This window comes from Nelumbo nucifera, chromosome 1 (genome assembly GCF_055504915.1).
Source record: "Nelumbo nucifera cultivar China Antique chromosome 1, China Antique-T2T, whole genome shotgun sequence".
In the NCBI taxonomy this organism is placed as follows: domain Eukaryota; kingdom Viridiplantae; phylum Streptophyta; class Magnoliopsida; order Proteales; family Nelumbonaceae; genus Nelumbo; species Nelumbo nucifera.
Window position 1 is genome coordinate 152,613,941 of NC_142649.1, and position 24,515 is coordinate 152,638,455.

Sequence of the window (24,515 nt, forward strand, 5' to 3'; positions counted from 1 at the left end):
GCAGTATCATAATCGAGTCTAAGGGTCAGGTGCAACATTCCAGTTTTGCCCATCAATCTCCAAGGTCCAGGGCAATACTGGAATTCTGGTCCGGTTCAGGGTTTCAAGAAAACCCACACGCATGTACCTCTGGTCTCACCCTGGTAGCTGAGACAAACCACCCCAACCAACTTGGCGGCACATCAGTGTCAGTCTTATCAGGATAGATCTCCCCATATCGATCCACCGGCTGTGAACATTCTAAACTAACACGAGTCTCATATGTATCCAGTTTAAGGGTATTACACAGAAACACACCACAATAACATGAATCAAATATATATTTTATTCATTTACAATAAATGTCATAATATACATCAATCTGATTGGAGCTAAGGGCATACACTGTCTAACAATACGGGTCATGAATTCGATCAGTAATCAAACAATTGACCCAGGGGATGAACGGAGGGATCTTCGGGCCATAAGGAATCGTCGCCTCGTCAAAGTCAGATGCGCTCGCTGGTGGCACTGGAGTGACGAGGCCAGGTTCGGTCTGAACTGGGTTGCCACCCTCCTCTGGGTCTACTATAGCACGACCTTCAACCGACCTCTCTTCAATTAAGCGGCTAGACTCACCGACTGCCCTCATCTTCTTCTTCGACGGCTTCCGTGCTGCATTTATGATCAAGAAAAAAACTAATCATCCCTGCAATCAAATGAAAAAGAAAATCTATTGAGATAGGGAGGGCAAAAAATAAAATTCAAAGATAATGAATATAGTGTGACCTATATATGGGGCTAAGACTAGTCTCGATGAGCATCGGTTCGGCCAGAAACTTGTCAACCAATGAGCGCCGTTCAACAAAGAGTCTAAGGTCGTTCAGCCACTACTCGTAAAACTCGACTTCATACCTTTCCTGCAACACTGATGACCATTCGCATAACTATAGGCTCTCCATGGTAAGCTCTGTCCCACTGTAAAAAAACTCTAAAACCACCCGTGCAAGCTTTGATCGCCAAGCTGTCAACAATTTTAATTACAATATAATTATACTCAAACACATAAAATTATAGATTTTTCTGCCCCAAGTTTGATGTGAAAGAACAAGGGAAGGTAGCGTCAAAATGGGTCAACTATTCTGTCAAGCTGTAACAAATTAGCCTCATTAGATATCCTAATCTAGGGTTCTTTAATGCTAGAATGCTATGAAGAAGCCAGTCCAGATAGACCCAAAGTTGTAATTGTTTATCTTTTATATGGTTGCAATTTGCAAATACAAAACCTATATATCTAGGTTCAGTTTAAGATTCCTTCCTTTCAAACCAGTTCAGAGTTTGGCAATTCTAGTTTTTTGTCTTGACTATCAACCCATCCTTTTTCCCCTGTTCTTTTTCTTTCTTTTTTTAACCTAAAGTTAGGTCCCTACCCCAAGCAGTGTTGCAAGACTCGAATTGCACCGGACGGTTGGACCTTGAAAACCGAGAATCGGTGATCTTTCCCGGTCCCGGTTAAATGACGGCCTTCAAAAATTGAACAGGCCAACCCCCCAGTTAACCGGCAAAACCATGACCCATAGAGCATTCTGGTTTTTAATCAAGTCCTGCAAAACCACGACCCAGTAACCTTCTCTGGGCTTAGGTTCATGGATTAACTTGGTCCAAATCTGGTCTTCTCTTCTGGGCATATTTAATTAACCTGACAGGATTCTGTTTCTACCCTTGTGATTTTAGCAATTCTCAGGCCATGGTCACCATCAAATTGAAATTGATTAAAGTTGGAAAGACCATTTAGGTATCACATGTAAGAGCAGAATTTATTAGTTTGTACCTTTCTTGGGAGTCAATTTCAGTGTACTTCTATCTGAAAAAAAAAAAGTTTTATTGTACTTCAATAACAAATAACAAAGAGCTTAAGCCAAAAGAAATGAATAAGGATATATTGATAATGATAATAATTAAAGAGCTTCATAATGAGTGTGTGGTGTGTGGTAGAAGGAGATGGTCTCTGAGAGTTCTTTATTAGAAAGGAGGCATATTTAATCAAATAGTTTTGATCTAAATGCCATAGACGTGGGGAACCAATTGAGCATGAAACTGGACCATCTAATCTAACTGCTGGGCCACCTATGGATTAACTACTAAGCAAGCTAGGTTACATGCTTGGACAGAACTAGCTGTTTGACTGGTATGACAAATCATTTGGGACCCTTGACCCAAATGAAGGTTATCAGAGTGATTGAAGAAAAAGGAAGTTAAGGGAACAACTATACTTCAAGGCTTGGTCTCATATGCCGGACAGTAGGCCCTCCCTATCTCATCAAATAGAGTTTTGGCTTCCTCTAGGAAGAAAATAAGTCTCCTTCACTGATTGAATTGCTTAGTTTATTAAGATCAGAAATTTTGTTTAGTTTATTGATTGGATTAATTGCTTAGGATTAGAATTTGTCCAGTGAGGAAACTAACAAGTGTGGATGATCATCTTGGCTAGGTGTGTAGCACAGATCATTCATTATAAGACAAGTTTGTTAAGAAAGAGGTGTTGTGACAGGAGAGAACAAACTCTTCATAGTTACTCTTCCTCATCTATTACTTGCAAGTAAAGGTTGATTAAGACCCTAACAAGCATGTAAAGTAGGACATGTTGTGCACATGCAATTAATGGATCCTACCTTGAAAAATTCAATATTCTTTAAAAAGCCAAACCCATCAGAGAACCCTAGTCATCTGATTTTCAGAATCAAATCTAAATCCAAGGGATAAGACCTCCATAGATTCACAGAGTGGGTCCTAAAACACAATTCCACTCCATTACAGACAAAAATTTATGATATCTCATGGTCATCCCCATGTCCATGGATATGATTCATGGAAGATTTATCCGGCCGGTGATAAAAAAAAAAAAAAAAAAGCTAAAAAGTATTGATTACAATTATTACAGAAGTAAACATAAAAAACAGAGAGAGGGAGAATTGCCGAGCAAATCGGACCGGCCAGAATAAGAAAGGACTAACCTATTAACTCTTTCCCCTCAATACTTGGTTTACAAAAAGAGCCAAAATTAATTAAACCTTGCAAATATAATAAACAAACGTATGTATCAAAGACTCTGTAATCTGCATGATCAGAAGTTTATGTATAAATATTTCTTTCTGTTTTGTGTTGAAGAAAACAATGCATGTACACATGGTGCCACTGTTTTCCTGCGCGTGACATGATCTCCCTTGTATACTCAAGCACACACGCAGAGAGAGAGAGAGAGAGAGAGAGAGGTGGTATACTGGAGCTATTTTAATGGCATTCTTTCTATAATTAATTCTTTCTTTCTCTTTTGAGCATTGGGTTTTGGGTTTTGCTTGGTGAAGCAGTGAGGGGACTGAGAGAGAGAGCTAGCAGCAGTGGTGGTGGTAGTGGAGGAGTTTTGAGGAAAGAGAAGGCAGGAGACCCGATGCAAACGCGTGAAGGAAGGGTTGGGATTTGAGGCAATGTCGATGCCGAGGTCGAGGCAATCCCACAACAACGACAACTTCAGCAGGACCACCTTCATCCTCCATGGCAATTTCTGCTCCATTCTCGCCGCCGTCGTGGTCGTCCCAGTTCTTGTTTTAGCCTTTCACGTCGGACCAACCGTGGCTGCAAACCATGAAGCGCTTGCACTTCTGTCTTGGATACACAGCTCCCCTTCAGCTCCCTCCTTTTCTTCTGTTTTCCAGAACTGGAACCCAGAAGATCCCAACCCATGTAACTGGACTTACATTACCTGTTCTCCTCAAGGCTTTGTCACCCAGATTATCATCCAGTCTGTTGAGCTTGCACTCCCTGTTCCTTCCAATCTGTCCTCGTTTGTTCACCTTGAAAAGCTTGTCATCTCTGATGCTAATCTCACCGGGACCATCCCGGCTGAGATTGGTGACTGTGCCAAGCTTTCAGTTCTCGACCTCAGCTTCAATGGCCTAGTTGGTAGTATTCCTGCAAGCATTGGAAAGCTCCAGGATCTTCAAGACTTGGTCTTGAACTCTAACCAGCTCACTGGGAGGATCCCCAGTGAGCTCGGCAACTGTGTCAGCCTCAAGAATCTTCTACTGTTTGATAATCGTCTCGGAGGCAACCTTCCGCCTGAACTAGGCAAGCTGTCGAGTCTTGAAGTTCTACGTGCCGGAGGGAACAAGGACATTGTTGGGGAGATTCCACCCACGCTCGGGGCCTGCAGCAGTCTGACCGTTCTTGGGCTAGCTGATACTAAAGTTTCTGGCCCCATACCTGCGTCACTTGGTAGGCTCAGAAAGCTCCAAACGATCTCTATCTACACTGCCATGCTCTCAGGTGAGATTCCAGCAGAGATAGGTAACTGCCCGGAGCTTGTTAACTTGTACTTGTATGAAAATGCTCTGTCGGGTTCGCTTCCACCGGAGCTTGGCAAGCTTCAGAAGCTGGAGAAGATGTTGTTGTGGCAGAACTCCTTTGTTGGGGCTATTCCGGATGAGATTGGGAACTGCAGCAGCCTGATGATGATTGATCTCTCGCTGAATTCTTTCTCTGGAATCATACCTTGGTCTCTCGGACGCCTCTCGGAGCTCCAGGGGCTGATGCTCAGTGACAACAATATATCTGGTTCGATACCTTCTGTGCTTTCCAACTGTACAAACCTGATTCAAATGCAGCTAGACACCAATCAGATCTCAGGCTCGATCCCACCAGAGCTCGGAATGTTGTCTAAGCTGACAGTCTTCTTGGCGTGGGAGAACCAACTCGAAGGCAGCATTCCACCCACTCTGGCTTCTTGCAGTAGCCTCCAGTCAATAGATCTGTCTCACAATTCACTCTCTGGTAGCATCCCATCTGGGCTGTTCCAGCTCGGAAATCTCACAAAACTTCTCTTGATATCTAATGACATCTCCGGTCCAATTCCGGCGGAGGTCGGTAACTGCAGCTCTCTCATTCGGCTGCGGCTTGGAGACAATAGGATTGGTGGAGCGATCCCAAGAGAAATTGGTGGACTCAAGAGTCTCAACTTCCTTGATCTTTCTGAAAATCGTCTAACTGGGTTGGTTCCTGATGAGATTGGAAATTGCACAGAACTGCAGATGGTGAACCTAAGCAACAACATGCTCGGAGGTGCTCTGCCTAACTCTGTATCTTCTCTCACTGAGCTCCAGGTCTTGGATGTTTCAGTGAACAAATTCATGGGTCCAATCCCGTCTAGCTTTGGCCGTCTTGCTTCCCTGAACAAGCTTATCCTCAGCCAGAACTCCTACTCAGGATCAATACCTCCATCTCTTGGACTCTGTTTAAACCTCCAATTGCTTGATCTCAGCAGTAATGCACTCTCTGGAGGTATCCCAGTAGAACTGTGTCGGATAGAAGCTCTGGACATTGCTCTCAATCTGAGTCGCAACGAGCTAACAGGACCAATCCCAGCTCAGATATCGGCCCTCAGCAAGCTTTCCATACTTGATCTTTCACATAATAAGCTTGGTGGGGAATTGACACCGCTCTCTGGGCTTGAGAACCTGGTCTCTTTGAACATCTCTTACAACAACTTCACAGGTCTCCTTCCAGACAACAAGCTATTTCGACAATTATCAGCAACAGAGCTGGCTGGAAACCAAGGCCTCTGTGCTTTTGGAAGGGACTCTTGCTTCTTGAGCAACGTTGCTGGAATGCAAATGGAAAACAACAGTGATCTGGGGAGGTCAAGGAAACTTAAGCTGGCCATTGCATTGCTGATTGCGATGACTGTGGCAATGGTGATTCTAGGAACACTTGCAGTGATTCGAGCACGCAGAGTAATTAGAGATGATGATGATTCTGAGATGGGAGTGGACTCGTGGCCTTGGCAATTCACTCCATTCCAGAAGCTGAATTTCTCAGTAGAGCAAGTGTTGAAATGCCTTGTTGATAGCAATGTGATCGGGAAGGGGTGTTCAGGGGTGGTTTACCGTGCAGAACTGGACAATGGTGAGGTCATTGCAGTGAAGAAGCTGTGGCCAACAACAATGGCTGCAGCAAACGATGGTGACAATGATAGGTATGGAATTGGGGGCGTTCGTGATTCTTTCTCTGCAGAGGTGAAGACCCTTGGTTCCATTCGTCACAAAAACATTGTGAGATTCTTGGGTTGCTGTTGGAATCGAAATACAAGGCTGCTAATGTATGACTACATGCCTAATGGAAGCTTGGGTAGTCTCCTCCATGAGAGGAGTGGTAGCTGCTTGGAGTGGGACCTAAGATACCAAATTATACTTGGAGCTGCACAAGGTCTGGCCTATCTGCACCATGATTGTGTTCCTCCTATTGTTCACAGAGACATCAAGGCCAACAACATCCTCATCGGCCTCGAATTTGAGCCATATATTGCTGATTTTGGGCTGGCCAAACTTGTTGATGATGGAGATTTTGCGCGGTCCTCAAATACTGTTGCAGGCTCCTATGGCTACATTGCTCCTGGTTGGTATCCTTTTCATTCATGTCTAAGCTCAGTTGTGTTTGAGTTCTTGCAGTCATAGCTGTTATCTTTTAGTAAAATTGACAGTAAGTGCTTAAATTGTGATACTTTGGTTTGTTTGCAGAGTATGGATACATGATGAAGATCACGGAAAAGAGTGATGTTTACAGCTATGGAGTTGTTGTCTTGGAAGTATTGACAGGGAAGCAACCGATTGACCCAACAATACCAGAAGGGCTTCATGTGGTGGACTGGGTAAGGCAGAGGAGAGGGAGGATTGAGGTTCTGGATCCCAGTCTATGCAACCGACCTGAATCAGAGGTGGAGGAAATGATGCAGGCATTGGGAGTGGCCTTACTCTGTGTCAATCCTTGCCCAGATGAAAGGCCAACCATGAAGGATGTGGCAGCCATGCTCAAGGAGATCAGGCATGAGAGAGAGGAGCATGCAAAAGTGGACCTTCTCGTGAAGGAATCGCCGGCAAATGATTGCCGGAACAGTGGTGGAGGTCTGACGTCGACACCATCTTCATCTATGATGACACCACACCCATTGCCACAATGCAACAACACCAGTTTCTCTGCATCCTCACTCCTGTACTCATCTTCCTCTAATGTGAAAACAGCATTCAAGTGATTAATTACACAGAAGCTACTGCCAACAAACAAAAGTTTGTCTTCTCATATTGATCAAAAAAAAAAAAAAAGTTTGTCTTCTCATCAGTCCTGTTTCAAAAACTTTTGTCTTTTGATGTAAAAAAGAAAATATTATTCATTGGTGACAAGCATAACAACAAATAGGGCCAACTTTTGCAGATTGGCTTTTGGAATATATGATTGTTGATATTCATGGGTTGTATGATTGTATCGTCCATATGTTGCCATTTAAGTTTGAACTCGGTGTATCCTCTATAATAAGCATAATTACAGATACCAAAACAATGGCCTACCTGTTGGAAAAAGGCCAGGTTATTAGCTGAATGGATTCACTTCTCAAGAAACATGGGACATGTTAATCTTAATTGGAATGCTATCAAGATCATACACAGGCCACTGGTCCACTGAGGTGGAGAGGCCGAGAGAAATGATAAAGAAGATCACTTTCAGATCTATTGTTCGTTGCTTATCCAGTCCAAAGAGATTCTAACAAAAGTCCAGAATCTAGATTGATGCTGATGCTGTTATATTGTAGAATTGCTTTTTGTCACTGATCGATATCTTCTGGGTTTCTGAATAGTAAGAAAAAAAAAAAAAAAAACTTTCTGACATGGTTCTGGGCCTTCCGGCATCGGTTGAGTCTAGTAAGTAGTTTAGTGCAGTCTCGAGGGCTTTATAAAGCTGAGGGCTTGGGGCACAAGGTGAGGCATTTTGTAATTTGTTCAATTTTTCTTCATGATGGCATGGTCGGGTCAAATATTAAGAATTTTGGACAGAATTAGATACTAACTTTGAAGATGTCTTGACAATGATCGAGCCAAGAATTTTGCATTGTCCCGGATAAGGTTTCAGCTTCAGTAAGATTGGCTGGTGAACAGTGTTCTTATTTTCTGAACTGTGTGACATACTATTTTTTCATTGTTCTGCAGTAAGATTAGAATGTTCTATCACGTGGAAAAAAAATGCTTTCTTTTATTTTTTTGTGGACTTGGGGATCGAATCATATTCAGGAAATGAAGAATTGCCCAAGTAAAATCTCTCTGGGTCATTTGATGTAAACTAACTGCCTAAGCAAGAAACATAAAAGAGCAATTTGTACATGGTTTAGAGCTAGTGCAGCAGTTTTATTCTTTTTCTTTGCTTGAAACTATTAAAATCATAAGAGATAAGTTTCTCCCACATTTCAGGAAGCAGAGTGTTCTTATACATTATCCCAGCTTCCCACTAAATACTCTAGTTCCCCATGCTTTACAAGACCTTAAGTCCATAACCGCAAAGGCACAAACGCATATTGAAAACTTGAGTGACAGAGCTTAAGATGGTAGGTCCTCCAAGGCTTTGAAAATGTCGGTGCGGGTGACTATGCCTGTCCAGCATCCAAAAGGAAAAGCAAGTCGAGTCCAGTTCTAAATATGATCAAGATGCTCCTATGTTACTTGATACACTAATTACTGACACAAACAGATATTCAGAATCTCTGCTTTCTCAGAAGATAGAAACTCACCAACGACCTGCCCTTCCTGATTCACAATGGGGATCCTGTGGATCTTCTCCTTGAGCATTGAAGCTGCTGCATCTGCAGTTGTACCAAGAAACTTTTCTTTAGCCTCATCAACCAGAACCCAATCTCAAGTGATCATTATCAAATGAATGAACATGAGAAAGAAAATTTAATTTGTACAAATATAAGAGAAGATTACCCAAAACTGTCTTTTCAGGTGATAGAGTGATGGCAGGAGATGACATGACTTCTCCCACCTTTGACTTTAGCTGCAAGTATTCATAAGTTAAAATCTTAATTAGAAAATGAAAAAATAAGACTATTTACCGATATCAACAAGATCATTTCCCTCCTACCTATCACTAGGCATGTCCAACCAGTTTTTTGGATAGCAGACTGGAAGAAAATGAAAGGTTGAACAATTGAAACCAATGAAACCAATAAGCAGTTAAGATTTCCAAGCTGACAAATCCTGGAAAAAAACTTTTGCAAAGTAGAGAGAAATTCTAGTAAAAAACAAGCTAGTACAGCTCTTGGATTTTTCTTCCAACAGACAAGGACCATGAAAAGACATGTCCAACTTTGTCTTGTATTCATTGGTCCCACCTGTCTCTAGGGAAAAGTTTTCAATAGTTAAACAAACATTTTTTTATCATTGTTACTATCACTCGTTGATAAATTAAATAACTCCAATCAGTGTTAAACAGTTGGTCCCATGCTGACAATCTAAAAAGTGTTTGTAAAGTTAAATAAGTCAAAACTGTTGTTAAGCCATCTAGAACTCGACTGCTCGGAACACAGGCAACTATATAGGTGTGGTCTTCATCCATTACAATTTTTAGGATAACTAACAATAATGGATGAGGTTTTCGCTGCAATTTGCTTAGAAAGGTAGAATGCACACACTCATTTCAAATAAGAAATTAGAATACAACATTTAGTGTTCATGCGGATGATGTAGAGGTGTATGTATAATACACAGACACACGAGTATATGGGAGTGTGGATCTGCTGGTTGTCTCATCCAATGAGCTTCCCTAAATGACTAAGGAATCTTCCATATGGAAAATCATCCCGAAAAAGTGGTGAATAGGGGCTAGGGCTGATGTGGAGTGGAGGATTTAACACCTGGACAATCCAAAGGTCCTAATGAACAATTTGGATCTCTCACATTGTCTCTTCACATGAAAATATCGGTGAAGTTGTGAAGGGAATATCCCTACTTGACCAGTCTAGGAAACCTTTTCTTATATGGGAGTGGATTTTCTAGTCAGTTATTTAACAAAGAAGGCTGAGCAATCAAGGAATTCTATGGGTCAGGATCTGCTAGTAACAAACAATGACAGGCACATCACAGTTTTGTGCCACCTGTCCTCAATACTAAAAAAAAAAAAAACAATGTGCATAAATGCATATTGCTCATGCCTTGTTTATTACTAGCAGATCTGGACTCATCTTCCATGTGGCAAATTGTTCTGGGGCTCAAATGACCCCACAAGTTTCTCACTATATCCTATTAATAGAGCAACTTTGAGCCCCAAAACCCTAGCCCTGTGATCAGAATAAACCATATTTTTAGGCAAATATAATGTTAAAACGTTGATGATTGCTTCCTAGTCAATCATGTTAGACCCAAAGTACCTGTTGTATTATGTGTTTGTTCTCTATCAAGGCAATTACTTTACCTTTCTCCAGAAAAGAGGGCTAACATTCCTGATAGGAGCTGCTTTGCCTAAGCTGCTTGCAATTTGCCTCTATAAAATCTCTGATTTGACCACATCATCACCAGTGGAGTGATACTTGCCCTAATTTAGACTAGTATTGCTCTTCAGGTATTTGTTTAGGAATTGGCTCTATTTGACCCCAAAATCTTGGGATATGTGACTTGGTTAAGATGGTCTCCTAGCTCGGTAAACATTGTACTCTTTTTTTGCATAAATATTGTACATTGAAGAGAGTTAAATTTTCACATTACAAGTAAACAAGCTATAAGTAATAGTTCAGATGCTCATTATTATCATCCAATGGAGGTCATCAGCAACAAAAGATACCTGATGAACTTAAGTATTATAACTGAAATCTCAAAATGAAAATAATAATGGCTATAATGCATACAATTAGAAGTTCATGGCTGGTTGAGGATCAAGTTCATACTGAACAAAACCAAGAATATGAGGAAAAAAAATACATACATACACTTGGGGTGGAAAACTAAATATAGGACAACCAGGCTGGATGAATTGCAGAGGAAGACTTTAGGAGGCATTTTGTCAATACGATAAGCAGCAAATAGTATAGCTTCAGATCAAAATACCTTGAAAACATGCATATTAAATAAGAGGCCCCAAGCCACCTCAAAAAGATCCCTATTTTTCTCTTTTCTATCTCATTTTGTTGAGGGTATAAGTATGTGATGTTTGATGGACAATTCCATAGAACAATAGGTAACCATCAAGTTGAGTCTCTGGGTCAATAGTTGTCAAGGAAACACCTAGGCAACTAAGTGTTTTTGGGGGTTGCCTTAAGTGAACACCATGAAGTATTTAAATAAGGTGACCACTCAGTTCATAAGGCACTCAAGGCGGGCATTTAAGCACTAAAAATAGCTAAACAGGTGCCTTATTCCAGGGATGTAGTGATATGCACAATACAAGTGTGACCTGTGATACATGTTATCACCAATATTACATTTTAATATCTATAAACATCACATTTCTCGTTTTTCATCTCTTTCTTTTCACATTTTGTGAAACAAATGGAGGAGTGAGAATGATGGAGGGCTTTGCATCTGAGAACCGAAAAAGTTGCATCTTAGGATAGGAGAAATCATTTGTTGCAGCTAGGGATGTCAATGGGTTAAGTGGTAAACCAACCTTGACCCAACCCTATAGTGTCAGGTTGAGTCAGGTTGATGCAGATCCACATAAAACTTAACCCATTAGCATCACTAACTCACAATGTTTAAGACTCAGACCAGACCAAAACCCAGAATGCTCATTAGGAAACAATTCAATGGGTTAACTGGATGGTTAGCCTGTTCAACCCATGAAAACCGACATTTAACTGGGACTAACAAATTTCTACTTCAAACCAATGTGAAAAAAAAAAAATAGTAAGTGGCAGAAACTTCACTCCAGAAATAAAATTAGAAAGTAACTTTTTTATTGGTAACTGTGAGATTTCATTAATTAAATAGTAAGGTTACAATTTTACAAACCAGGCTAGACAACCCAGCCCAAAGAAGAAAAATTACACCACAGCCCAAAAACATTTGATCCCTGGAAACCTCTTGTTTAGTTAAGTAATCTGCTAGCCCATTAGCAGATTGTTTAAACCATCTAAAAGTTGCCTCTTTGCTTGGCAATGCACCCAATCTTTCTTAGAGTTTGCATGTGAGCCCACACTCCTTAATTTTCACTATTCACCCAGGACATTAATAGTTTTGAGTTCCCTTCTACCTCTACCTGCTGAAATTGCAATTGATTGGCTAGTCTTAGACCATGAAGCAGTGCCAAAATTTCTGAATTAATGAGTCTCAAACACCTATAAGTCATCCCAATATCTGATGGGCCCGGGTTTCCTTGAGAGCTCCCATTGAAATTCAGCTTCACTCTATTATTAATAGGTGGTTTCAACTCTTTATGGACATATTTCTCAAAGTAGTAGAGGCTGCTATCACTCCCCAATCTCTCAAAATGTCTTCTAGACTTCTACCATGTATTCCTCGAATGTCTCCATTGTCTTTACCAAAAGAGAAAATTCCACACATACTCTTGTTATAGCTCCCTTAGTCTTACTCTGCTCCTTAAATATTTCATCATTCCTCTCCTCCCGGATTGCCCAAAGGATTGCTGTTCTAGTGGTCCTCCACATCATCCTACCTTTTTCTCGGATTGCCCCAAGAAGTCAGGGCTACATAAACCAGTCACATCCTGAGGGGGAACCCACCTGCAACCAAAGAAGGAATAGAACCACTTCCAAATTCAAGTCACAAAGAACAGATCAGTAAATGGGAAAGAAAGAGACTCGACACTGTCCTTGTAAAAGATGCATATATGAGGTGAGAAACACCTATTTGCCCTTTTCTTTCGGAGCATATCACAAGTGTTCATTTTCTGTAGAACCACTTCCCAGTAGAACACCTTAATCTTTGGTGGCATAGGTCTACTCCAAAATTCTTTTATTTGAATGATGCACCTAGGCTGTTGAAATGGACAAGTGTATTGAAGAAAGAAGCATAGGCTGAGTTTGGTTGCAGTGTGAATCTGAACCAGATACAAATTTTGCACCCAGTTCAGTTTTTCATATGTTTATTTGTAACTATGATTTGCACTCCTACCAGATACAAAATTTCTACTTTTTTTGTCTTATTTGTACTCACTAGCAGTGTAAATTTTGCATCTCAAAAGCTGATGCAAAATTTGCACCACCTTCCTCCTACCTCAATTCTCTCTGATATAAAGTGGGACCACACAATTTTAAGGTGGGTACCAAACAATTTACTTCCTATTTATTTTTCATAACAAAACAAGATAAGGTCAAATCTGAAGCAAAAGAAACCAGAATTTACACTCAGCCTATTTGTACTCCCATGCATTTACACCAGTGAAAATTAAATTTACACTGCACTAAATGCAGCCACAGGAGAAAAGCCCAGGAGAGGCAAACCAAATATGACTGTCCGGACAACAAATTGATCAGTGAGGAACATTCCCCATTTCTAAGACGCCTTCTAAACCCAAGATCCCAATTAATCTTAGTGGAAGATGATACACAATTTTGCAATAGGTTCCAACTTATAAAGAGATGAAGAACAAAGCTATGGATATTGGTCCTTAAGAGTTACCCAACCACCACTCATCTGTTGATCTGAGTGAATAGGTGCCCTCGATTCAGAATAACCTTGGTGTATGGACAAATCCTACGGCCGATGGCATAGCCTACACCAATGGGTAATTATCTTTGACTAGTCTCCTTTTCTTGGCCCATTTATAGATAATCGAACTGATGCCATGTCAGCAAGACTCTTGCTTGGTGTGGTCAAAGTTTGGCAAGGTAGTTGAGAAAATCTGGGCAACTAATCCTACCTTGTGGGACACTTGTCCCTTGATCCAAGAGGCAGAAAGAGTCTAGGTGGTTAGAATAATCTCGGATAAGAAGGGGTTTTCCCCTTATCTATTTTGTACCGTTGAGTGATGGAAGCCCCATTATAAATATGGGCTTCCAATTCAACTCTGAGGCACAACTTAATTTCTGAGAAAATCCCCTGTCTTGAGCTGCTTCCTTGGGTCATATTAATATCCTCTGGTTTTATATTGGAGGATCGGTACAAGTGTGTTGGCCCCAGCTGTTACTAACTTCTGTATTTGCAGGGATCTTCAGAATCTGTGTTTGCAGGGTTCAACAGTGGTATCAGAGCCAGGTTGTGGCCGAATACAATAGACTTTGCTACACCGTATCGAAGCTCTCCATTTAAACCTTCTTTCATCTTCGTTTTCGTTTTCCCTAGAAATAAAAGATCTTCGGATGCCTTCTCTCTTTGAACGGCAACAGAGAGATTTCTTTCTCCCTTATTCCGATCGACAGTTGAAGCAGATTTGCAACAGATAGTCTTTCCTTCCCTCTTCTATCTCGCGGTTCTTCTCTAATCTACGAAGCAGACCAGTGAATGCAACTCCGAAATCCGAGCAGATCTCTTCCTTTTTTTTCTACAGGTGCAAATCGGAAACCTTTTTTTTTGTTCTTCTAAGCAGAGCTCAAATAGAGCAGTAGAGGCGATTTCGGGCAAGTTATTGATAGTCAAACACGCCTTGTTTATCGTCAATTCTCATTGTTCCAATATCAGAACAAAGCTAGTACAGATCCGTCGACTGTGTGTCTGTAATGGCTACTCACTAATCACTGGTTCCAACACTCCTTGGGGTTTATTTAAACCAATCCTTTTTGGTGAGTTGTTTCATGTTATTCATTTTTTTTTATTAAAATTCCTTGAATACGAATAGTTCACTGCCTTCTTCTGGTTTGCATGCTATTACTACTTGAGGATTGAGGATTGAACGAGAGATGGTGTGACTGGTTGAAATACCATCAACAGTAAAGGAAACATACAACAACTAGCAATAGCCGTGGTCTGGCATAATCAGAGCTAAGTACCCCTATTTCCTATTCAAATTACATTTTTATTATTTGCATATTAGAAATGGCTAGTAAAGCTGTGGCTGCAGAGTTAAGTAGAACTGAAAAACTTAATGGGACAAATTATCCAATCTGGAAAAGGAGGATTAGACACATACTTTGCTCAGGATTGTTTAGACTACATATTAGATGATGCTATTCCTCCAGTTCCTAGTGAAAATGTCACTCTTGCTGAAACCAGAAAACATAATAAATATGAAAAGGATAATATGATAGCTCGTTCTACTATTCTAACTTTTATGGAACCTAATATTGAAATGTTACTTGAAGAACATCAATATGCCAAAAATATGTTTGATGCTGTTACTGAAACTTATGGGAAGGTTACTGAATCTTACATTCAGTTATTGATAGAAAAATTTTATGGTTTTGCAATAAAAGAAGATGATCCTATTGTTGAAAATGTTAACAAAATGATAATAATAGCTAAAGAAGTAGCAGCTGTAGGAAATTCCATCCCAGACAAAGTACAAGTGTCTACAATTCTACATAGTTTACCAAAATCTTGGGAACAAGTAGTGATAACCCTTAACCTCTCTGGCCAAAACATCACTATGCAGAATCTCCCCATGTTACTTGCTGTTGAGGCTGAGAGAAGAAATAAAAAGAATAATTCTCAAGCCTTAAGTTACTAAACCCACTCCATCTGAACCAACTAAATCAGGTGAGAAGCCTAAACCTAAATTTCAGAAAGGAAAAGGAAAATGGTTCAAAAAGACTAACTTTAATAAAGGAAAGAAGAAAGTGATTTGTTTCAACTATGGTGCTCCGGGACACACCAAATATAATTGCTTTAAAAAGAAACAAAATCCTGGTACTAACACCAAGGACATAATTTGTGTGGTTTCAAAGTCATTCATAGCTGATTCTGACTCGAGCTCTTGGTGGATTGTGTTAGTGTAGGGGTATTTCTATCTTTATACTTATGTTGAGGTTGCTGATCTGTAATATTATATTAGAACTAGTGTCCCTCACTTAAATAAGGGCACATGTCTTTTCCATTATATTAATAATATAAAAACATGTCTGGCCGAATGGGAGAGTAACTTTCCCTAATTCAAACCAGACTTTTCTTCTCTCCTTTTCTCCTCCTTTCTCTCTCTCTCTTTCTTCCCTCTTTCTTCCTCTTTCTTCTTGGCTGTTATCAGACTAACAGAACTCAAAGGCAGGCTGAATTATAACATGGTATCAGAGCACAACTAAGCAACTCGGATCTGCCCAGATTTCTGTTCTCTACGCACTCAATCTAGGGTTTTCCTTGATTTCTCTGCCATTGATTGGAGGTAAGGGAAAGGGCTGAAAAGGAGCGGTCGCCCTCTTCCCTTGGAGGTTTCTATGCCTCCAGTTGTGTCTTGTGTGGTCGGTTGCTGTGGTTTCTAAGAAGCCCTCCCCTAATCGATGAAGAGAAGAGGGCTGATTCGTGTGGTGCAGTGGGTGTCTTGTGTGGACTGATTTTCTTCTCGTGTGGTTTGTCTTTCAAGTGATGAGGAGGAGTGGTGCTCATATAGTGGTGAGATTTCAGGTAGTCGTAGGGTAGGGTTTGTGGTGTAAAAAGTGCAATCTTCAGCAATAACAAGTGCTGAAACCAGTGTGATCAGTGTGATCAAACAATGTGCAGTGTGCCGAATTCAGTGATAACAGAACTCAGCAATGGGAGATAACAGTGATAGCAAATCTAATGTGATGATACCTACTGACTACCTGAATGTTCAAATGACCTCCATTAGACTGAATGGAGAGAATTATGTACCTTGGGCTAAATCTGTAGAAGTTTTTCTGAAGGCAAAGAAGAAGGTGAAACACATAAGGGAGGAGAAACCCTCCACTGATTCTCATGAGTATGAAGACTGGAAACAAGAGGATGCACAGATTATCACGTGGTTATGGAATAGTATGGAACCCAAGATTAGTGTAAATTTCATGTTTCTTGACACTGCCAAAGATGTGTAAGACCATGCTAAGAAGTTGTATTCTGATCAAGACAATACAACCAGAGTATATCAGCTGTATCAGGAATACTTTAATCTACAACAGGGCAATCAGAGTCTTGAGGAGTACTATGCTAGTATGAGAAACATCCGTAATGAGTTGAATGTTTATCACCCCCTCACTTCTGATGTCAAAATTCAACAACAACAGAGAGAACAACTTGACGTGACTTGATTTTTGGTGGAGCTGAAATCTGAGTATGAACCAGTACGGGCTCAGATACTAGGAGGGTCAGCTCTCCCTTCTTTAGAAGAGGTGTTTGCTCGACTTAGGAGGACTTCTATTGAATCTACTGAGAACTCTAATGTCTCAGATAGATCAGCCTTTGCAGTGTCAAGGGGTCGTGGTGTTAGAGGTGGAGCTCAAGGAGCTCAGTTTGGCCATGGTGGTAGCAGTGGTCCGGTATATGGCCGGAGTGGTGGTGGTGGACCTACATATAACCGTGGTGGTGGTCATACTAGAGGTAGAGATTCAGGGGGAGCCCGTGGTAGAGGACGTGGCTTAGGTCCGAGGAGGTGTACTCATTGTGGTATGGATGGACATACCATTAATTATTGCTATGACTTGCATGGTCCACCCTCAACCTGGACCAATCATGCCATGACTAGTGACACCAATTCCAGTTTCAGACAAGAGAATCGTTCAGCTGATCAGATGCCTCCTACATCCACAGATGGTTCCGGGAAGGAGTGGTGAGTGTTCCCCGTGATGAGTATGAGAGGTTTGTATCCACATCTCAGCAGAACATGACTACTTTCACACACTCAGGTATGGCTTGTTTGGCATCCACACCCAATCCCTGGATTATTGACTCTGGAGCCTCCGATCACATGACTGGAACTCCAGGTGTGTTTTCTCCCCTCTCATTGCTCAACATCACAATCTATTACTCTTGTTAATGGTTCCACATCCTCCATTTGTGGTGTTGGTAATGTTGACCTGGACCATGTATCCCTATCCTCAATTTTGTATGCCCCTAAATTTCCGTTTAACCTTATGTCTGTTAGTAAGCTGATCAAGTCACTTAATTGTTCCATTACCTTTTACCCTTCTATGTGTGTTTTTCAGGATCTCAAGACGGGGATGAAGATTGGTGGAGGGCATAGAGCTGGTCGATTGTATTATCTTGACGGTGGTGGAAGAACATCAACAGCTCTCCAGTCATCTCTCTCTCCTCTCCAGTGGCACTGTCGATTTGGTCATCCTTCACTGAAAGTTTTGAAATCTTTGGTTCCTTCGTTGAGTCAACTTTCTGTTTTAGATTGTGAGTCGTGTCAGTTTGGGAAACACCATCGTGTTTCGAGTCCTTTTTCTTTAATTCACTCGGATGTTTGGGGTCCTTATAAAGTGATGTCATACAATGGATATAGATATTTTGTCATTTTTGTTGATGATTTTTCAAGGATGACGTGGCTCTATTTAATGAAAGAAAGAAGTGAATTGTTTACCATCTTCCAGAAATTTTATGCTGAGATTCGCAATCAGTTTGTGTTCACATTAAAATTTTTCGTTCTGATAATGGCCGTGAATATTTATCTTCATCATTTCAAGAATACTTGGACCAACATCAGACCTCATGTACCTACACCCCACAACAAAATGGGGTGGCTGAGAGAAAGAATCGTCATCTCTTGGAAACAGCACGATCCCTCATGCATCACATGAATGTTCCCAAACCCTTTTGGAGTGATGTGGTGCTTATTTCTTGCTTCTTGATTAATCGGATTCCCACGTCTATCCTTGATGGTCATTCCCCATTTACTACCTTGTTTCCCACCTTGTCTCTGTTTCCTCTTTCTCCTCAGGTATTTGGGTGTATCTGCTTCGTCCATAATCTGGGCCCCGAGAACGACAAGTTAGATGCACGATCCCTTAAGTGCATCTTCCTTGGCTATTCTCGGACCCAGAAAGGGTATAAGAGTTACCATCCTAGTTCCCGACGTTCCTTTGTGTGTGTTGATGTTACCTTCTTTGAGTCTACTCCGTTTTTCTTAGGGTCCGATGATGCTTCTTCCTCCTCATCACCTCCCCCTCTTCCACTTCCAGTTGTCGATTTTGTTCCCCTTGTTCCAGCCGTGACCAAGTCCTTGCCTCCAGTGCCACCACCTGTTGAACGCCCACCTATCCGTCAAGTGTATACACATCGCCCACGTGTACTGGCTGCTACTCCTCTGGCTCCATCACCGTCGACAGATCCGGCAGCTGTCTCCACACCAGCCCCAAACCCAGTATCTGATCTTGATCTTCCCATTGCCTTGCAGAAAGGTAAACGCACTTGCACCCTTCATCCTATTTCTAATCATGTTTCACTCACTCACCTTTCCGCCTCTCATCGCCAGTTTATCTCTTTGTTATCCTCAGTTGTTGTTCCTAAGGATGTCCAGGAAGCCCTTGCCTCTCCAGGGTGGTGCCGTGCAATGGAAGAAGAGCTCTCAACTCTACTTCATAATCATACTTGGGACCTCACCGCTCTTCCTCCTGGGAAGCAGGCTGTCGGTTGTAAGTGGGTTTATACTGTTAAGTATTTTCTTGATGGTAGTGTTGAGCGCCTGAAAGCTCGATTGGTTGCAAAAGGGTACTCCCAAACCTATGGTATTGACTACACAAAGACCTTCTCCCCAATTGCTAAGATAGGATCGGTTCGTGTTGTCATTTCTCTTGCAGCTATGTATGATTGGCCCCTATATCAGCTCGATATCAAGAATGCCTTTTTGCATGGCGATTTGCTCGAGGAGGTCTACATGGAGCAACCACCAGGGTTTGTTGCTCAGGGGGAGGATGGTAAGGTATGCAGACTAAAGAAGGCTATATATGGGCTTAAACAGTCTCCTCGAGCATGGTTTGGTATGAAGCAGGGCCAAGTTGATCATTCCATCTTTAGTTATGACTCTCCGGCAGGAAAAATACTATTGGTGGTGTATGTAGATGATATTGTTATTACCAGGAATGATAAAATGGGCATTGACAGGTTGAAGACTTTTCTACAGGAACATTTTCAAACAAAGGACCTTGGTAAATTGAAATATTTCTTGGGGATAGAAGTAGCAAGGTCTAAGCACGGTATTAATTTGTGTCAGAGGAAATATGTGCTTGATTTGTTGGAGGAAACAGGTTTGTTAGGTGCTAAACCAGCTGAAACACCTATGGAAACAAATACTAAGCTGAGCAGTGATATGGGTGAAGTGTTTGAAGACCTTGGCAGATACCGACGACTTGTAGGTAAACTGAACTACCTAACCATTACTTGGCCAGATATTTCATTTGCGGTTAGTGTGGTAAGTCAGTTCATGCAGAAACCTCTAGTTCCTCATTGGAATACGGTTCTAAGAATTGTGAGGTATTTAAAAGGGGCCCCTGGTCATCGTTTGATATACAAAAGTGGTGGAACACTTGAAATAGAAGGGTATACTGATGCTGACTGGGCTGGTTCTATGTCTGATAGGCGGTCTACCACAGGTTATTGCACTTTTCTGGGGGGTAATCTGGTGACATGGAAAAGTAAGAAGCAGACAGTCGTGGCAAGAAGCAGTGCAAAGGCAGAATATAGAGCTATGGCACATATTGCTTGTGAATTAGTGTGGCTAAGGAACCTTCTACAGGAGATAGGATACAACATTAATACTCCAATGAAGCTCTATTGTGACAATCAGGCTGCAGTTCATATTTCTTCTAATCCGGTGTTTCATGAAGGAATCAAGCACATAGAGGTTGACTGTCACTTTGTGAGGGAGAAGGTGCTGAATGGAGTGATAGACACTGCATACGTTAATACAGGAAACCAGTGGGCAGACTTATTTACAAAAGGGTTGAGTCGGGGAAGAGTGGACTACATATGTAACAAGCTAGGATTATAAGATATATATACTCACCAGCTTGAGGGGGAGTGTTAGTGTAGGGGTATTTCTGTCTTTACTTATGTTGAGGTTGTTGACCTATAATATTATACTAGAACTAGTGTCCCTCACTTAAATAAGGGCACGTGTCTTTTCCATTATATTAATAATATAAAAACATGTCTGGCCGAATGGGAGAGTAACTTTCCCTAATTCGAACCAGACTTTTCGTCTCTCCTTTTCTCCTCCTTTCTCTTTCTCTTTCTTCCCTCTTTCTTCCTCTTTCTTCTTGGCTGTTATTAGACTAATAGAACTCAAAGGCAGGCCGAATTATAACAGATTGATTCCGGATCATCTCAACATGTTGCAAGATCCAAAGAAGCTTTCCTTGACTTGAAAGAGATGCAACCAGGGCAGCATAAATTATTTATGGGAAACAACTCTTATTGTGATGTCCTAGGGGTGGGGACTGTGAAAATTCCTGTAAAAGAGGAAACCAATTTTATTCTATTTGATACTTTGTATGTTCCTAGCCTTAGGAAGAATCTCATTTTTGTACCTTGTCTTGATGAAAAGGGGTTTGAAGTCCATTTTAGGAGTGGGAAAGTATCCATAGGGAAACATGGGAGAATCCTTTTGTGGGGAACTAGAAAAGATGGTTTGTATCGATTGAATGTTAATAATAAAATTGTCAATGCTTTTGTTTATATTGATTGTGCTTTTTCTGTTTGCTTAGATTCATATAAATGGCATTTAAGACTTGGCCATGTAAACAAGGACAAATTAAAGAGGATGTGTGACAATGACTTGCTACCAAAAATGAATATAGACTTTAAGACTTGTGAACCTTGTTTAAAGGGGAAAATGCATAGAAAACCATTTGGAAAGGCTAAAAAATCTTAAGAAAATTTTAGAAATAATACATTCTGATGTTTGTGGACCAATTAATGTGAAAACTCATAGGAAGATGGAATACTTTGTAACCTTTATAGATGATTACTCAAGATATGGTTTTATCTATTTGTTAAATAAAAAATCTGAAGTCTTAGAAAAATTCAAGGAATTTAAACCTTAGTTGAAAATCAAGTAGGAAAGAAAATAAAAGTACTTAGAAGTGATAGGGGTGGAGAATACACCTCTGAATTGTTTAGAAAATGGAATCTTACATCAGTTGACTATCTCTTACACACCCCAACAAAATGGGGTAGCTGAAAGGAGAAATAGAACCCTTCTAGATATGCAAGGTCCACGTTAAGCCATTCAAACTTGGGAAATCATTTTTGGGGGGAAGCAATAGCCACAGCAGTCTATATTTTAAATAGAGTCCCAACAAAAATCAATATGCTAACTCCCTATGAACTTTGGATAGGAAGAAAACCTGATCTTTCAAATTTGAAATTTGGGGATCCTCTGCTTTTGTATGGGTACCAAATCAACTTAGAATTAAGTTAGACTCCAAAAGCTTTAGAGCAACTTTCATAGGATACTCTAAAATATCAAAGGGATATAGATTTGTGAGACACAAATCTGATGGATCAATTAAACTAGTTGAAAGCAGGGATGCTGAATTCCTAGAAGACGAAGTTGACCCAAATGATCCAAAGAAATTAGTTGACATCTTTGAAATAGAAAAAGAAAAGGCTGTTGATAGTCCTAACACTAGTGAACCACCTAAAGTTGATACAATCACTAGAATTCAAAGAGAAAGAGTTCCCTCTAGTAGATACAAAGACTTTTATACTTTCCAAACTGACTACGTAATTGATTATGAAACTGATCCTTTAAATTTTATTGAAGCTATGACTTCTACTGATCATGAAAAATGGAAAACAGCCATGGATGAAGAGTTTGATTCAATGGTTAGAAATCAGGTGTGGGATTTAGTTGAACCACCCAGAGGTAGGAAAATTATAGGCTATAAATGGATACTTAAAAGGAAATTAAAATCAGATGGGTCAATAGAAAAGTACAAAGCTAGATTGGTAGCTAAGGGCTACACACAAAAAGTGGGAGTTGACTTTGAAGAAACATACTCTCCAGCTGCTAAATTCACCTCTATTAGAATTTTACTTGCTTTAGTAGCTTATTTTGATTGGGAACTATTCCAAATGGATGTAAAAACTGCCTTTTTAAATGGAGAACTTAATGAGGAAATTTATATGCAACAACCAGAAGGATATGTAATAAAGGGGCAAGAAGAAAAAGTATACAAATTAAAAAGGTCCTTGTATGGATTAAAACAATCTCCTCGTATGTGGTATTATACTTTTCACAATGCAATCACAAAACTTGGTTTTGTTCCTAATACTTTTGATCACTGTGTTTGTCCTAAATGGTGGGAGTTCCATTGTGTTATTATCTCTTTATGTGGATAATATCTTGATTGCTGGAAATGATATGAATTTAATAGAAAAGACAAAGAGTTTCTTAAACTCTTAATTTGAAATGAAAGATTTAGGTGATGCTTCTTTTGTTCTTGGAATAAAGATAGAGAGAGATAGGAAAACAAGAACTTTGATCCTATCACAAGAAAGATACATAGACTCCATCCTTAAGAGATTTAGAATGGATAAATGCAAACTAGTTGACACTCCAATAATTATGGGAACAAAACTAACAAAAGAAACGTGCCAATCAAATGAACAAGAAAGGGAAGAAATGTCTAAGAAACCTTATGCTCAAACTGTAGGCAGCCTTATGTATGCCACGCTCTGTACTCGACCTGATTTAAGTTTTGTTGTTAGCTTGGCTAGCAGATTTCAAAGTAACCCAGGATTGTCTCATTGGAATGCAATAAAAAGAATTGTTAGATATCTCTAGGGAGCTAAAAATACTAAGCTAACCTACTCTTGTGGTGAATTGGAACTAATAGGATATAGTGATGCTGACTTTGCAGGAGATGTTGATGATAGAAAATCAACAACTGGCTATGTCTTTCTCTTAGGAGGAGGAGAAGTTTCGTGGGCCAGCAAAAAACAAGGTTGTGTTGCTAAGTTTACAATGGAAGCAGAGTTCATTGCATGCAGTAATGCAGCCTCTGAAGGTGTATGGATCAGAAGATTCCTAGAAAACTTAAGGTGGAAGGCCTGAACTGTGACTCAGCTCTTATTTACAATGACAATTAAGCTGCCATTCAAACCATAAAAAACGGGGAAATTGGCCCCAAGGGAAGACATATAGAGCTTCAATACAGGTATTTATTTGATATCTACCAAAGGAAAGAGATCCGGGTAGAGTATGTGCCTTCTAGAGATATGCTAGCTGACCCCTTTACTAAGGCAATTACAGGTGAAAACTTCAAAAGGCATAAACTAAATATGGGTCTTAAATGCTAGTTATGATCTCGGACATAAATGGCCAAGTGGGAGATGTTGATCTAAGTGGCCAGATGCCCTCGATTCAGAATAACCTTGGTGTATGGACAAATCCTACGGCTGATGGCATAGCCTATGTTGAGTGGGCCGGTTTGTCTTTAGTTTGTTTTTATTTAATTAGGAAGTTGTTGGGCCGAGGACCATTAGTTTTTATTTTTTAAAGTTGTGACTATTCAGTTTTAATAGCCGCCCTACTAAGGGCATCCTTGTAATATCTCATCTTTAAGTTAAATATAAATATAATGAGGGGCTGGCGGCTAGGGTTAACTTTCTCATAACTCTAGTTGGCCTACTCTTTTCTTCTTCTCCTTCCTTCTTTACTGCTGAAATCTTCACCTTCACTCCTTTTTCTCTCACAAGAAGCTTGACTGAATCAACAAATAGTGATTTCTACTTGGTATCAGAGCAGGTTGAAGGTTCTTGAAGTTGTTCTCTCATGCAGCCCTAGATCGGCCGACTGCATGGTGATTTAAGAGGCTGATCGAAGCTCTCAAGTAAGCCCAGTTTTTGGATTTTCGTGATGGATCTGTATGCCCTGTAGCT

The 24,515-nt window shown here is 40.4% G+C and overlaps 2 protein-coding genes and 1 long non-coding RNA gene across 5 annotated transcripts in view; 1 reads left to right on the top strand and 2 right to left on the bottom strand.

The window, feature by feature from the left end:
• Positions 1–327: 327 nt before the first annotated feature.
• LOC148804006 (uncharacterized) lies at positions 328–2,733 on the bottom strand. The gene is made up of 3 exons (XR_016080422.1): positions 1,811–2,733; positions 769–1,003; positions 328–688 (listed from the first exon to the last, which is right to left on the bottom strand). It is a non-coding gene; the product is annotated as an uncharacterized LOC148804006 (long non-coding RNA).
• Positions 2,734–2,966: 233 nt separating this feature from the next.
• LOC104589155 (uncharacterized) lies at positions 2,967–7,424 on the top strand. The gene is made up of 2 exons (XM_010247373.3): positions 2,967–6,426; positions 6,549–7,424. Exons 1-2 carry the CDS (start codon positions 3,465–3,467, stop codon positions 7,058–7,060), a joined length of 3,474 nt encoding a protein of 1,157 aa, XP_010245675.1. The 5' UTR covers positions 2,967–3,464; the 3' UTR covers positions 7,061–7,424.
• A 759-nt stretch (positions 7,425–8,183) lies between these two features.
• Positions 8,184–24,515, bottom strand: part of LOC104589153 (uncharacterized) — a 31,434-nt gene continuing 15,102 nt past the window's right edge. For 2 of the 3 annotated variants that reach the window (XM_010247371.3, XM_088894751.1), the window contains 3 exons: positions 8,781–8,850; positions 8,585–8,656; positions 8,184–8,486 (listed from right to left, as the gene is read on the bottom strand). In XM_010247371.3, coding sequence (XP_010245673.1) covers positions 8,329–8,486; positions 8,585–8,656; positions 8,781–8,850 — 300 coding nt within the window. In that variant the 3' untranslated portion in view covers positions 8,184–8,328. The remainder of the gene's footprint in view (positions 8,487–8,584; positions 8,657–8,780; positions 8,851–24,515) is intronic. The other variant, XM_088894752.1, reaches the window with a different exon arrangement.